The following is a 17,021-nucleotide window of genomic DNA, read 5'->3' as shown; positions in this document are numbered from 1 at the left end:
CACCTGGAACGATTTTGTATGTATTTGTGTGTCTTGTTGCTTTTTTTTCGTATGGCTGTATGGTAATTCGCATATTACTGTACCTTAATTGGTGTACGTGACAATAAAAGACCTTTGAAACCATTGAAACGTTTGAAATCTAAAAAGGCAGGAGGTGTGAGAGAAGCATCACTCCTGGCATGGGCAGGTTGGGCCGAATGGCCAGTTTCTGTGCAGTTTGTTCCGTTTCATAATTTGTACTGTCCAAACGACTCATAGTGATACCTATAGTTCTTCCAATGTTCAACCTGTGCTCTTGTGCCCTAAGGAGACTTCTCACAATGCCCCAACTCCTCATTGATTAGACTGCCGAACTTCAGAAAAACATTGAATTGCAGAGGAAGGCACCAATGTTTAACTTTCCTACCTTGAAATAATGCCGTTAATGAGCAACACGTTGGTTACTTTCACCCAAATGGCTGATTTCCCAATACGATTTCCAGGAATGTAACAGCATTCAGGAAAAATGAATAGAAATCAAAAGCCGGAATTATTTGACCTCAGATTTTGGTTTCAGTGACATTCACTGCTGGAAACCCAGCCTTCCTTCCTCCACATTCCCAGGTATCTCGGCCTGATTTTCCATGCTTCCCGTCCCACCTGCTGTGCTCTGGCAATCATTGACACCTCCTCTGAAGCACGTTTATTTCGAATGTTTGTCCATGATCACACTTTGTGCAACATTTTCATTACTACTCCTGCCCTCCACTCTATCCCTTGCTTTCCCTGACAACAGCTCTTTGATAATAGCTCCCAGTTTCAATGAAACATGTTTCACTCGCATAATTCTTCCTGGTAATTCCTGTATGTCCTGTTTCAGAACAGCAACTGGAAGCCACTGTCGATGTTACACGGTTATAAACCAATGTGCAATCAAAATCAAGTTACTCACAGAGAAAATAAAAATCACATCTCCCAGGGTAATCACTGCAGAAAAAATATAGTGAGTGGAAGAAAGTTAGGTAAATCATTCTAATCACCTATGCATAAGCTCATAAGTAATAGGAGCAGAATTAGGCCATTTGGCCCATAAGGTCTACTTCGCCTTTCAATCATGGCTGATCTATCTCTCTCTCCTAACCCCATTCTCCTGCCTCCCCCCCCCCCCCCATAATCCCCGACACCCGTACTAATCAAGAATCTATCTATCTCTGCCTTAAAAATATCCACTGACAGCCTCCACAGCCTTCTGTGGCAAAGAAATCCACAGAATCACCACCCTCTGACTGAAGAAATTCCTTCTCATCTACTTCGTAAAGGAACGTCCTTTAATTCTGAGGCTATGACCTCGAGTCCTAGACTCTCCCACTAGAGGAAACATCCTCTCCAGGCCTTTCAATGAGGTCCCCCGTCATCCTATCCATTCCTTTCAATGAGGTACCCCCTCATCCTTCTACATTCCAGCGAGTACAGGCCCAATCCTGTCAAACGCTCATCATATGTTCACCCACACATTCCTGGGATCATTCTTGTAAACCTCCTCTGGACCCTCTCCAGAGCCAGTACATCCTTCCTCAGATATGGGGCCCACATTTGCTCACAGTACTCCAAATGCGGCCTGACCAGCGCCTTATAGAGCCTTAAGGGCCTGTCCCACGAGCATGCGACTCCATGCGGCAAGCGCGACCTAAGCGACTCCATGCGGCAAGCGCAACCTAAGCGACTCCATGCGGCAAGCGCGACCTAACCAGAAGCGGGGGCCGCGCGGAGGTCGAGTTAGTGACATGAAATGCAAGCGAAGTCCACGGGAAGTTCGCGCGTGACGTACGGTGTCGAGGCGGCTGCGGGCCGGCAGGCCGTTGCCGCGTGGAATTTTTGAACACGGTCAGTTTTTCGGAGCCCCGCGATGTTGGGACCGGCTCCGCACAACTCCATATGGCTCCGGCAATCGAAGTGGGACCGGCCCCGCGAGGCCGTACGGCTCAAGCGACCACGTTAGGTAGCACTTGCCGCATGGAGTCACTTAGGTCGCGCTTGCCGCATGGAGTCGCATGCTCGTGGGACAGGCCCTTTAGCATTACATCCCTGGAGCTGGTTGGTGAAGTGCAGCCCTTCCAGTCACACAAGACCAACACTCCCTTGGATCTCTCCATCGAAGGAAGTTGTCCCTGTTAAGTGGAGTGTCTTTGCATTGATGGTAATGCAGCTGCAGCCCTCCCACCACATCTTCGATCACCATTCTCATCAACACTTACACTCTGCAGCATTGTCAGCAGGTTGGTCTTCTCCTTTGTGAAGTGTTGATGCTCCAGCTGAGCTTGTTGGACAATCTGATTGGCCTGATTCCTCAACAATGAAATCTTTTTCTGGGAAGCAATCAAATTGTATTATTAATAACTGAGTTTATACTTAGAATAAATTCACAAAAAAGTGACAAAAAATGGTCAGCCACAAGCGACTGCTGATGCTGGCATTGGCAATTCATCTCCAAGTGGCCTGAGACTTATTCTGGATTGTTGAGCCTCACAGAGTCAGGATGAACAGTGGGCCACAGGAACAGGCCCTCCAGCCCACATTGTAGATGCCAAACATTATGCCAAGTTCTGAAGAAGGGTTTCGGCCCGAAACGTTGCCTTTTTCCTTCGCTCCATAGATGATGCTGCACCCACTGAGTTTCTCCAGCATTTTTGTGTACCTTCGATTTTCCAGCATCTGCAGTTCCTTCTTAAAAACATGATGCCAAGTTCAACTAGTCTCCTCTGCCAGCACATGGACCAGATCCCTCCATTCCCTACATATCCATGTGCCTACCTAAAAGCTTCCTAATTTCACGATCATATCTGCTTCCACTAGCAGCTCTGGCAATGCGATCCAGGCACCCACCACTCTCTGTGTAAAAGAAACATGCCCTGTAAATCTCCTTTAAACTTTCCCCTCTGACCTTAAAGCTATGCCTACTAGTCTTTGAAATTTCCACCATGTTACAAAGGTTCTGACTATCTACCATGTCTAAATCTCTCATAATTGTTAAACTTCTATCAGGTCTCCCCTCATCCTAAAGTGCTTCAGAGTAAACATTAAATTTTGTCTACCCTTTCCTTATTGCCAATACCCTGTAATCTAAGCATCATTCTGGTAAACCTCTTCTGCATCAACTCCAAAACCTTCCCATCCTTCCTCCATTGGAGTGACCAGAACTGCACACAATACTCCAAAGACTCCAGATTTTGTTTTTGTTGAAGAATTGTCTGAGTTTTTAGCAGCTTCAGGGACCCAGTCACCCAAATTATGGAACTAACTCTCCGGGACAGGTTTGCTCTCTACCATTAAAAAGTGGCGATCGTTTGACACTGCGTCGGGAATTTTCCCAAAGGGGCCGGCATGACTTAGTTCAGGATAATCATCATAAAACAAAATCTTTCAAACATATTCACCGAAAAGTAAGTAGGGCACAACTTTGAAAAGTGTATTTGCATTGGCTCGAGTGAATTGCTGGCTGCGTCACTCATAACATCCATCAAACACACATACTAACAATCTTGTATCTGTGGATACTTTCAGTCAACTGCTTTCAGTTTGCACTCCCACACATTTATGATGGAATCTGCTCACATCCACAGCGATGGAAGTGCAAGAGATGGCACATGCTATATCCAGTCTGAAGAAGTCCCATTTCACCTCACAGATGTTGCCTGACCTGCTGAATTCCTCCAGCAGTTTGTTTTTTTCACATTTGTCTGGACTGAGATCGCCTGTGCACCAGATGTGGCACCAAAGCAGCAGCCCATTTTGAACAGGAAAATCAGACACTGTGAGCCAGGTAGTAGATTTGCTTTGGTTCAATTCACACCACGAAGGAAAACAGGTTTCACACCTTCGTCCAGTCCAGCCCACCCCATCACAGCACAGTTGCAATCTCATCCACAGAGGAGACCCTCCGGTCCAGTATTTTCTACCCACTGTGTGAAGGCAACATGATAAAACCACACTTCTAAAGTCATTAATACATTTGTTCAAACAGAGGAGACAGCAGATGCTGGAATTTGGAGAGGGAAAATATAATGACTCTGCTGGAGGAACTCAGCAGGTCGTGCAGCATCTGTGGAGGCAAAAAGATGGTCGATTCTTCAAATTCAGATCCTGCATCAGGGCTTATGTGAACTTACTGGGAACATCAAACGCTGATCCCAAGATCTTGCAACCAATTGCTGGTGTGCAAACTGCAAAGAGCCTCCTAGGATCCGGGCAGGAGTGTGAACATGTGTTTGCTGTGATTCTGTATTCCATGGTAACGATATGTCTGGGTGGGGAAAGAGCAGGGGGGGGGGGGGGGGGGGGGTGGGTCTGTGGATAAAGCTTAAGGCAGTCACATTTACAACATGCTGAAGTGTCCAACCTGTGTGGAGTGGCTCCAAGGCAGAGGTTGATTTTTCTGGGGACACATGCACTGTAGATGCAGGAATCTCGAGTGAAAAACAAACTGCTGGATTGAACTCAGTGGGACTGGCAGCATCTATGGAGGGAATGGGCACTTGGTGTTTCGGGTCCGGAGCCTTCTTCAGGCTGGTGGAGATGGGGCGGGGGGAAAGCTGGAACAATATGTTTATTTCTTGATATATTCAGGTGCCCACATCATCGCCTCCTCTCTGTGTGGGCACCTCGCCAGCCCCGAACACTCACCTCCCGGGTGGCAATGCTCTGCTGGTACTCTGCCACCTCGCCCAGCAACTGCTTGCTCATGGTCTCTTTTTCCTCCTCAAGCCTGCTCTCCTGCTCCAGCTGCTGAAATTCCAGGTCGTCGTAACGCTTCACTTCGGCATCCAGCTGTTCGCCAGCCTGTGGGAACATAAGCTCGTCAGGCACTGGAGAAACACCGGAACCATCCCGTCTCCTAGCTTGCTGACTGGCTGGCCTTCCCACAACACAGTGTAGTGGAACGAGGGCCAATTCCCAAGCATATAGAAATCAGGACCAGATACCACTTCTCCCACTGATGCACGGATAAGCCTTACACTTGTGGCCAGTGAAGACCTAGTCTGTGTACACGGAATCCCCTCTCAGTACCGAAGCTGCCAACTCATTTCTCCCGAAAGACTAACGAGAAGAAAACACTGACAGGAGCAAGGAATCCTAGATATGCCAACGTTTTTTTAAAATTAGAGACATGTTCCAAATGTGGCTTCACCAATGTTTTGTACACCTGTAACATAACCTCCCAACTTCTATACTCCCTTTTCCTTTCTTCTCCCCGCCCCCACCACCCCCCCATCAGTCTGAAGAAGGGTTTCGGCCCGAAACGTTGCCTATTTCCTTCGCTCCATAGATGCTGCTGCACCCGCTGAGTTTCTCCAGCATTTTTGTGTACCTTCGATTTTCCAGCATCTGCAGTTCCTTCTTAAACATTCTATACTCAGTGGTCTGACTGATGAAAGCCTTTTTGAGCACCCTATCTAGCAATGACACCACTTTCAAGGAACTATGTACCTCCACTTCTAGATGCTTCTACTCTACTGCACTCCGCAGAGTCCCTCCATTCACTGTGTAGATCCTGCCCTGAATTGATTTCACAAAATGCAATATCTTGCATGTATCTGTATTAAACTCCATCAACCATTCTTCAGCCTACCTGCCCAACCGATCAAGATCCTGCTGCAATTGTTGATACCCATCTTCTCTATAAACGATGCCACTGACTTTTGTTCCATCTGCAATCTTGCTAATCATGTCCCGTACATTTTTATCCAAATTGTTGCTATAAAGCACAAACAGTAAAGGCTTCAGCACTGATTCCTGAGGCATATCACTAGTCAAAGGCCTCCAGTCCGAAAAACAACCTTTCACCATCACCCTCGGCTTCCTTCCTTGAAGCCAATTTTCTATCCAGTTGCTTGCTCTCCCTGGATCCCATGCAATCTAACCTTCCAGAACAGTCTGCCATGCGGAACCTTATCAAACGCCCTCATGAAGTCCATGTAGACAACGTCTATGGCTTTGTCCTCATCAACATTTTTAGCTACTTCCTCAAAAATCTCAATCAGATTTGTTAGACACAATCTCCCATACAGAACCATGCTGACTATCCCTAATCCCTATCCAAATGCATACATATCTTATCTCACAATATTCTCCAGTAACTCGCCTACCACAGACTTAAGGCTTACTGTTCTGCAGTTCCCTGTCTTTTCTTTGCAGCCCTTCTTAAATAGAGGCACAATATTGGCCTTCTGGCACCTCACCAATATCTAATGATGATTTATATATCTCAGCCAAGGCACATGCAATTTCTTCTCTAGCTTCCCACAGTGTCCTTGAATATCTCTGATCTGGCCCAGGAGATTTATCCCCCTTCATACACCCCAAGACTGTCAGCACCTCCTCAACTGTAATACTGACCGTCCTCAAGACACTTCCATTAACTGTCCCAAGCTCCCCAGTCTTCATAAATGTCCCCACAGTAAACACAGAGGACAAATACTCATTATGGACCTTGTTCTTCTCCGTTGGCTCCACCCAGAGATGACCACTTTGGTTTCTAATCACACAGAGATGACCAGTTTCGTTTTACCACCTAAATATCAGGAAGGGTGCAGAGGATTTGAACTTCCTGCTTACTGAGGCTGGGTTAAGAAATACCTCATTTCATGCCCCCTGTTCCTGTTGATTTTTCTCCCAGCCAGCGAGTTGTAAACTCAAGGTTATTTTTGATCTCCACTTCCATTTTTTCAGCTGTTCCCACAGAATGCGGAATAGTGAACTGTAATGTCCGGTCCGAGAATGCTTTTAGAATTCCAGCGGGGCTGGCAGCTGTGTGAGGGCCGTCATGCTATACTTCAAAACATTGCTCAGGGTCAAATCATTAACCTCATTAATTTCATCCCGGATTCACAAGGACATTGAAATAATGTTCGCTTCCAGAGGGAGCAATGCTGGGAACTCATTATTTATGACTTCCTTATTTAATAATGATGTTCAGACATTCCATTGGCAAAATGCTTTAACTCGACCGTTTCCCTTGGCATTTTACTCAGGGACACGACGGCAGGGCCAGTTTTCAAGTTCACCCAGGTTACAGGGCGGCGTAAATAACTAGCGTGGAGAGGCACGGGCGAGTGAAAGTGCAAGCAAAAATGCAGCAATTCATTTTCTCACAGCCGATTCCCACCAAGGTGAAACGTGTTCCCGAGAGGTGCCGCAAACTAGTGCCTGTTCAGCAGACCACCTGGCAGTACAAGGGCAGCTTCACCTGGGGAGGTGCTCTGCCTCCTCGAGAATCTCACACACACACAACACTCATGGACGCACGCACACAAGCAGGAAACCGGGACCATTTCCTCTCCCCCTTTCCCTCCACGTTTTTCTATTCGCAGTGCATAGGTGCTTATAAAGTTTCAATCCAACATGTTTGCTGTCTTCTGTCTTGCTTTTAACAAGGTAACTATTCCAGTTACCATGCTACACACCACAATGTGCCAAGCTCCTGCGGGGGCTCTCAGGTTTACTGTAACAGCGGAGCACTGACGAAAGGGCCTTTGATTGGAAACGTTAACTGTCTGTGCACGGATGCTGCCTGCCCTACTGTGCCCAGCATTGCCGACTCTTATTTCACACATCTAGTGGCTACAGTGCTTTGATTTTCAAAGTTGTTAAGGTTCGGTCAACTGAAGACAGGGTTGAATGTGGTGAAATGAAGAACGGAGGAGCAGAGCAAGGAGGGGTTAGGAGGTTGCAGCAAGTAATAGAAGAAGAATTAAAAATATACCAACTCTTTCTCTCTCTCCCCCTCTTTCTCACTCACTCACTCACTCACACAAACAAACTCACACAAACATACTCACTCACTCACACAAACATCACTCACACAAACATACTCACACACACTCACTCACACAAACATACTCACACAAACATACTCACACACACACACAATGTATTTAAAAAGCAGGCATTTCAACAAAATCTCTTCTATCCACTTCATTGCATGAGGTTTTTGAAAGCAGTCCTCTAACTATTTAATTTTGGGAAAAGTTAAACAGAAACCTTGGTGCTTATGGCACAAATCAGGAGCTTGTTGGAACGATATATCTGGGACCCCACACAACTGCACTTTCTCAGTAACTGTATCGCTATAACACTACATTGTGCACTCTGGTTATATTTCTCTGTGCACTACTTGATGCATTAGTATATGACTCGATTGCACGCATGTATTGTAGCACACAAAGGTTTTTTTACGGGTCACATGACAATAATAAATCAATGCCAATACCAAAGTCATAGTACACTCATCTCCCCAGATAAACATCATATCCAAGCCAAGCTTCTGGGAGATGATTGTAAAACATTTATCAAAGCAATAGCCAACACAAGACTGCTAAGAGAATTCTTACTGACGAAACATATTTCTTTGATTTTTGGACATTTCCATTAATGAAGGAATAACAGCATAAGAACATATTTCTGGAGGGCATTCTGAGGGAAGAGTGGGATAACAGTTGGGTTGACTATCCCTGTGAAATCCATTTAAAAGGCCGGTGTTTGTAACAAGCTGCATGGAGCTGCGGTATGTCCACCTGAGCCAAGTGCTCAGATCTGCCTCTGAGAGCAGAATCACAGAGGACTTACGTGGTGAGGTTTGCGGGACTTAGTTTATTAATGGGGCTCTTTCATCAATGAGTTTAACAAACAAGCTCCTCACTGAATTAGCAAGCAATGTTGTTTAGATTTGAGTATAAGTGGCCACAAACTCAGGGACCAGAGATCTACTGACCCTCTCCAACTGCTGCTGCAAGCATTCTCTCATGGACTCGGGGCAGTTATCAAGCTTGCTCTTCAACTCAGAGTAAGTCTCTCGCAGCCTCTCTACTTTTTCTTTCTGAGTTTTCAAATGTGCTTTTTCCTGAAAAGCAGAGCACAGAAATAACAAGAAGGAAAGATGACTTAAAAATGAGACCATGCACACAGCGGGCAGCATGCTCACTTCCTACGCCAGCAATACACAAAGTCACTGTGTGTGTGTGTGTGCTGGATGGGAGGGTCTGAAGAAAGAGCAAGGTGTGCCTCTCCTGTTGTACCCAAACTTGCTATTGAAGTACACGTTTCATTGAAAGACACGGGAGAACAGTCAGCCACTCAGATCTTTTCTGCAAAGACAGTCAGCCCCTCAGATCTCAGCTGATTATTTATCAGCCCCATTTAACTGTCCCTTAATCACATGCATTGATATTCCGCAATCCCACACAAAAAAACATTTAACTTTGTCACTTTCAATTGCATTTTGGTTTCAGTGGCTTTTGGTGGCAGATATTTCAGACTTGCACACCCTCTGTGCTTCCAACGTTCCTTCTGAAGGGACTAGCTTTAAGTTTAAGACGTGCCGTCTAAATCTGGGTCCCCATGCAAGAGGAAATGGTTTTGCACTATTAAGTTCTAAATCATTGATTAGATTGCTCTGCTAAATTAAAGGAAATACAAGTCTTAACGTCTTTCCAGCTACCTACCGACAGCACAAAGACAGCAAAACGTAATCGGCAAATGCATGCATTTGTTCAGATCACACAGCATAGAATCAATGGCCCGTGGGATGTGCACGGTATATTAACTCTTTTTTGGAGGAATACGTCATGGTGAAGCACAGAGGGACATTCGGAATAAGATGCAACATTAAAAAAGAGGAGTAAAAACATCTGGTGTTCACGATATCTGCTGTTTTCAAGCCTATCTGTAATAGCATCTGTGTGCAACAATTTGCATTTATAAAGTACCATGACTTCTGAAAGAAATCCTAGTGTGAAGTGGGATAAATATGACTGCTGAGCAAAGTGAGCTGATGTTAGTGTAGACAACTAATCAGCATAGAAACATAGAAAGAGGTGCAGGAGTAGGCCATTCGGCCCTTCGAGCCTGCACTTTAATATGATCATGGGATACAAGTATCCCGTACCTATACCCTCTGATACAAGGACATAGGATCAATGAACTGAACTACCCTCTGTGGCAGAGAGTTTTCACCACTCTCTGTGTGAAAAAGTTCTCCTCATCTCGGTTTTAAAGGATTTGGCTGTGATTGTCCTGGACTTCCCCAACAAACAATCGCATCCAGCCTGTCCAAAGAATAAATCCAGGCAATTGACCATTTTTCCAAACAGCTCAAAATCATCCATGCAATTTTTCAGAATATGTAGAGGATTAAGCAATAACTTTATGAAAGGGATGTAAACACACAACTAACTGAGAAATGAAGTGCTAAACCTTTGACTAATAAAATAATCTCAATTAGGGAGTGAAGTGTATCTCTGTGTGTGCAGAAAACATCTAGTGACTCGAGGCTGAAAAACGAACCAAATCCACAATTGACATTCCACACAGGTCAAAAATCCATGCAATCTTTTTCAGAAATGTAGAGGATAGCATAGAAAGGGATCCTAACTGAGAAATGAAGTGCATATTGACTAATCTCAATTAGGTCAAGTGTATCGCTTTGCAGAAAACTTCTAGTGACCGAAGAAAAACAGAACCAAACCTTTGACATTCCTCCATGGTCCTCTTACTCTGGCCCGCTGTATTGATGTCTGAATGCTTTCACACAAGCAGGGTTTTCTCCTCCATTCCTCTCACTCTGGCCCGCTGTATCACTGAATGCTTTCACACGGAGGGTGGTGGGAATATGGGAGGCACTATCACAATATTTAAAAGACATTTAGACGGGTACATGGATGGGAAAGGTTGAGAAGGATATGGACCAAACATGGGTAGGTGGAATCAGCGTTGATGAGAGATCTTGGATGGCATGGGCAGGTTGGGCTGTAGGACCCGTTTCCAAGCTATATGATTCTATGTCTATAACAACCCCACTGGTGACTGTGCCTTCAGACAGAGCTCCCCTGGTCCTTGCCTTTCATCCCACCAACCTCCACATCCAACACATCATCCTCCGACATTTTCGTCACCTCTTTCGGGATCCCACCGCTAATCACATCTTCCTAGATCCACTCCTTTCCGCCTTCTATAGAGACCATTCTGCCTCCCGCAATTCCTTGTTTCACTTATCCCTTCCCATCCAAACACTGTCTCCCCAGCTACTTTCCCCTGCAACCGCAGGAGATGCAACACCTGTCCTTATACTTTTTCCATCAACTCCACCCAGGGATTCTGACAGTCCTTTCAGGTGATACAGAGGTTCACGTGCACCTCCTCTAACATCATCTACTGCATCCAGTGTTCCCGATGTGGGCTCCTGCACATCGGCGAGACGACTATTCAGCTGAACACATACGTTTGGCCCGCCTAGGCCTACGGGATCTCCCAGTTGCAAATCATTTCAACTCACCTTCCCGATCCCATTCCGACCTTTCTGTTCTGAGGCTCCTCCAGAGTGCAGCCACACAAAAAAGGAAGAATAGCACCTCAAAATTCACCCCCCCCCCCACCCTCTATTAATGTACCATCATTACCCATTCCAACTCAAACAGATCATGGATAGAACTCAGGGGAGGCAAGCAGGCCTGAGTTCATTCACACTATCAACCACCCAGTTGCACTAATCCCATTTTATTCCCATCTACACCCCCAGGATTCGACCACTCACCTACACAAGAAGGGGCGATTTACAGTGGCCAATTAACCCACTGACCTAAACATCTTTGGGATGTGGAAGGAAACCGGAGCACCTGGGAGAGACCCATGTAGTCACAATGAGAATGGGCAAATTCCACAAAACAGTCTGAAGAAGGGTTTCGGCACGAAACGTTGCCTATTTCCTTTGCTCCATAGATGCTGCTGCACCCGCTGAGTTTCTCCAGCATTCTTCGATTTTCCAGCATCTGCAGTTCCTTCTTAAACAATAAGTTAAAAGGGATCTTTATCTCAGACGAAAATAAACGCAAGCATGTCGCAGAACAACTCTTTCCAGTTATTCCTACCTTTGCCTTTTCGGATGAAACACTGGTCTCCAGGTCAGTTATCTTTTTGTGTAATTGTTCCAGCACATCCTTCTCATAATGGACATGTGACATCTCAGAGTCACGCTCCCCTTCCAACAAAGCTCGTTCCATCTCCATCTGTAAAACAGCACACACAAGGTTCTTCACCCTTCCTGGATGACACAGAGCAGTTAAAAAGTCAGGGATGGGAACATTTTGAATGGGCACCTTTCAGAAGCAGAAAAGAACTCTCCTAATAAGTGGCAGCAAGCAACAGTCCCCAAGAAAGCAATGTTCAATGAATCAGCAGCATTTCCTATTGAACTATAACCAGATATCATCCCTTGCAGCAAAATTTGTCCTACGTCTTTAATATTGACAGAATTTTGGAGACATACGGCACAGAAAAAAGCCCTTAAAGCCTTATGAAATCATGCAAATATCTGTCACCTATTTTTTTAACTAATTCTATACCATTCACATTTTACTCTCCCCAAGGGGATCCTGACAACTCCCCCCCAGACTCTACCACTCACTTACACCGGGGGCAAGTTACAGTGGCTAACTGACCCCCAGGCCTGCACGTTTTGGGGATGTGGAGGAAACCCATGCAGTCACAGGGAGAATGTGCAAAACCCCACGCAGACAACATCCGGGGTCAGGACTGAAACCGGGTGTCTAGAATTGTAAAGCTGTGGCTCCACCTTGGCTACCACTGATCCACCCTTGTATATTAACAAAACCTCCTCACCAGAACATTACATATCTTGGAGATGTTGAATTCACCGGACCAGCTGCTTGGATGGCAGGTCTGTCATACAACGGGTGTTTGACTTGACTAAGCTTCTATTCGCTAGAGTTTATAAGAGTGGGCAGTGATCTCATGGAGACATAGATGTCTATAAGGGCTCGACAGGCTGGATGCAGGAAGGATATTTTCCTTGCTTAAGAATTCAGGAGCTGGGAGCTCAGTCACAGGATTAGCAGCTGATTGTTTGGGACTGAGGTGAGAAAAAATTACTCTCCATATTTAAGCAGCAGTTGGATAAGGACACCAATCATCAAAGCATAGAAGGCTACAGCTAAATGCTGACAAATGGGATTAACAAAGGGTGTTACTTGATGGTCGGCATGGACATGGTGGGCCAAAGGGCCTGTTTCTGTAGCTAATGACTGTGACTCTAAACTTCACTTAGAGGAATGCGGGTTTTTGGAATTTTCTACCCTGGAGAGCTGTGGAGGAGAAGTTTTGATAGATTTCTGGATGGTTGGGATAGCCCTGAAAAATGGTGTTGAAATAGAAGATCATAAATGGTGGGTAGTGTGAAGAAGGGTCTCGACCTGAAACGTCACCCATTCCTTCTCTCCAGAGATGCTGCCTGGCCCACTGAGTTACTCCAGCATTTTGTGTCTACCTTTGATTTAAACCAGCATCTGCAGTTCTTTCCTACACATCATAAATAGTGGGGTAGGCTCAGGAGGCCATGTGGCATGCTCATTTCTTATTTTCTCTGCTCTAATGTCCATTGTGATTTGTTCATATAGAAATACTTCAGAAATCTTTTTGTCATTCTGTTAAACCTCTGTACCTCCACCTGCCAAACGCTAATGCTTTTAACATAACTAAAACATTCTCTAAATTCTCTTTTACCGTTGGATACAATTGTAGACCAGCAGGAGGCATTTTAGATTATTATAACATTCCTTATAACATCCATATATAGGCAGTCTCCAGATTAGCACGGCATTCAGTCCATGAGATATGTTTGCAAATCATATTGTTTGTACATTGGAGATGAACAAAAGTTCCCAGGAGGATTACGAATCAATTATTTGGATGAGGGGATTGAGGGCTTTGTGGCCAAGTTTACAGGTGATACGAAGATAGGTGTAGGGGCAGATAGTGTAGCGAAAGCAGGGACACTATAAAAGGACTTGGCCAGGTTAGGAGAGTGGGCAGAGAAGTGGCAGATGGCATACAGCTTGGCAAAGTGTGGAGTCATGCATTTTGGTGATAGGAACAAATGGGTAGATTATTTTCTAAATGGGGAGAGAATTCAGAAATCGGAGGTGCAAAGGATCTTGGGAATGCTGGCACAGGATTCCCAAAATGTTAATTTGCAAGTCGAATCGATAGTAAGGAAAGCAAACACAATGCTAGTATTTAATTTGAGAGAACTAGAATACAAAAACAGGGATGTAATGCTGAGGTTTTATAAGGTGCTGGTCAGACCGCATTTGGAGTATTGTGAGCAATTTTGGGCCCCGTATCTGAGGAAGGATGTGCTAATGCTGGAGAGGGTCCAGAGGTTTACGAGAATGATCCCAGGAATGAGTGGGTTACCATATGATATGCATTTGACGGCACTGGGCCTCTACTCACTAGAGTATAGAATGAGAAAGGGGAACCTCATTGAAACTTACTGAATAGTGAAAGGCCTGGATAGAGCGGATGTGGAGAGGATGTTTCCAACCGTAGGAGAGTCAAAGACCAGAGGTCCATAATCTCAGGATAAAAAGATGTACCTTTAGGAAGGAGATGAGGAGGAATTTCTTTAGTCAGAGGGTGGTGAATCTGTGGAATTCATTGCCACAGAACACGGTGGAGGCCAAGTCAATGGATATTTTGGATGTACATCACATTCTTCTTTTCTATGAGGCATGACTCATTTACCCGAGATAATTGACCACTACTTTTCTTAATGTTTATTCTTTTAGTTTCTAGTTTTAGAGATACAGCGCTGATACAGACGCTTTGGCCGAACGAGTCCGTGCCAACGAGCGATCATCCTGCACACTGGCACTATCCTGCACAATATGGACAATTTACAATTCTTACCAAAGCCGATTAACCTACAAACCTATACGTCTTTGGGATGTGTTTAAGAAGGAACTGCAGATGCTGGAAAATCAAAGGTACACAAAAATGCTGGAGAAACTCAGCGGGTGCAGCAGCATCTATGGAGCGAAGGAAATAGGCAACGTTTCGGCCCGAAACGTTGCCTATTTCCTTTGCTCCATAGATGCTGCAGCACCCGCTGAGTTTCTCCAGCATTTTGTGTACCTTCGTCTTTGGGATGTGTTGACTAGATGACTTGAACCTGGGTATACAGGGCACAATTCCCAAATATGCAGATGACACAAAACTTTGGAAGTGTGATGTTAGCAATAGTTTAGTTTAGTTTAGAGATACAGCACAGAAACAGGCGCTTCAACGACCAGCGATCCAGTATAAGTGTGACATGCTAGGGACAATTCACACTTATACCAAGCCAATTAACCTTCAAAACTGTGCGTCTTTGGGGTGTCGGATAACCTGAAGGTCTCAGAGAAATCCCATGCGATCACGACGAGAACGTGAAGATCTCAGAAAAACCATGCGATCACGGAGAACGTACAAACTCCGTGCAGACAGCATCCGTAGACAGGATTGAACCCGGGTCTCCGGCACTGCAAGTGCTGCAAGGCAGCAACTCTACCACTGCCCCTGCGTGCCACCCAAGAAAAGAGAGACAGGCTGGTAGAAAATGTGAATAGATGGCAGTCAGGGTTTAATGCTTGGATTGCAATAAGCTTAGACCCCGATAGAACTCTCACCTCTTGTGAAGATTCTTCCATCTGATTGTCCAGCTCCTTGATTTTCAGGTTAATCTCCTCCGCATTGTTTAGGATGGCCATGCATTCTTCATCCAGCTGGGCGATCTTTTCTTTAAGGTTCCTTTGAGCCAGTATTTTCTCCTCCTGAAAGTATAAATCATGTGGTATTATCTTTTTTAGCTTTAGTTTTAAGAGAATCAGTGTGGAGATAGACTTGTTGGGCCGAAAGGCCTATGCCGAACATTGAATACCCGTACACTAGTTTTATGACATCCCGGATTCGCATGCTACACACTAGGGGAAATTTACAGAAGCCAATTAACCTATAAATCTGCATATCGTTGGAATGTGGGAGGAAACCGTAGAAACCCGGAGAAAATCCACATTCCAACAGGGAGAAGGTACAAACTCCGTACAGACTGCAGGGTCAAACCTGTCTCTGGCGTTATAAGACAGCAGCTCTGTGGCTGCACCACTGTGCCACCTTCCAACCGGCATCAATCAACTACAACTGAACAGCTAGCTGTGACGTAAGATGCCCTGAGTGTCCTGGAGCTCACTGTGGAATGATCACTATGGGGCAGCACAAGATCGTCCAACGTTGTAACTGCTGGAGATTGTGGCGCACAACTCATGGAGCACGAGGCTGTGGTACAGGCCTGACTGTCAGCCATGGATCAGTGAGTGGTGTCTTTGGTCCCACTGTAAAGGCTTCAGCACCTGCTTGTGGCAGCACTGGACACCCGGGTTCGATCCCGACTACGGGTGCTGTCTGTATGGAGTTTGTACGTTCTCTCCGTGACCACGTGGGTTTTCTCCGAGAACTTTGGTTTCCTCCCACACTCCAAAAACGTACAGGTTTATAGGCTAATTGGCTTGGTACAAGTGTAAATTGTCCCTGGTGTGTGTAGGATAGTGTTAATGTGCGGGAATCACTAGACGGTGCAGACTCGGTGGGCCGAAGGGCCTGTTTCCGTGCTGTATCTCTAAACCCAACTGCACTAGACTAACACCAACTCCAGTACTAAAGAAATGCCACACTGTCAGATGAAGCCCTGTGTGTTCCCTTGGACATTCTATGGAACTATAATCCCAGTTTCCTGCACAACTTTTCACTCTCAACTCCACATCCATCTATCTCAGTGTGTCACCTTGCTATTAGTGGGCTCCACCTCCTGTAATTCCTACATCCCACCAGGCAGTGATGGTCACCTTGGCCCACTTCTGTGAAATCTCAGACCGTTCCTTTCGAAGGTCAGACTGCCCATGTCACTGCCCCACTGTGCCTCCGCACCCTCTGACCCACCCCATCGGTTTTGTCTGTGCCCTCACTATGGCCAGAGAAGGTGGTGCAATCAGTAGGAACCTTGTACCCAGATCCAGAACAAAGACCAAATGACGACTCTGCATCAACGTGGACATTTGCCAAGTCCGTTCCTCTTCCCCTGGGATGGATGAGTGGAGGGAGTCGCAGTTGGGATAAGTTGAAGCACTGAAAGTACAGAGCTAGGAGGAGCCCGAGAAAGA

At 45.6% G+C, this 17,021-nt stretch overlaps 1 protein-coding gene across 6 annotated transcripts in view; it reads right to left on the bottom strand.

Moving 5' to 3' along the window:
- LOC129702771 (pleckstrin homology-like domain family B member 2) overlaps positions 1-17,021 on the bottom strand; it is a 115,900-nt gene that overhangs the window by 43,121 nt on the left and 55,758 nt on the right. For all 6 annotated transcript variants that reach the window (XM_055644729.1, XM_055644726.1, XM_055644724.1 and 3 more), the window contains 4 exons: positions 15,495-15,638; positions 11,898-12,035; positions 4,660-4,815; positions 2,235-2,345 (listed from right to left, as the gene is read on the bottom strand). In XM_055644729.1, coding sequence (XP_055500704.1) covers positions 2,235-2,345; positions 4,660-4,815; positions 11,898-12,035; positions 15,495-15,638 — 549 coding nt within the window. The remainder of the gene's footprint in view (positions 1-2,234; positions 2,346-4,659; positions 4,816-11,897; positions 12,036-15,494; positions 15,639-17,021) is intronic.

This window comes from Leucoraja erinacea, chromosome 13 (genome assembly GCF_028641065.1).
Source record: "Leucoraja erinacea ecotype New England chromosome 13, Leri_hhj_1, whole genome shotgun sequence".
NCBI lineage: Eukaryota > Metazoa > Chordata > Chondrichthyes > Rajiformes > Rajidae > Leucoraja > Leucoraja erinaceus.
Note: the sequence above shows the minus strand (reverse complement) of the source record. Positions and strands in the feature narration are given on the sequence as shown.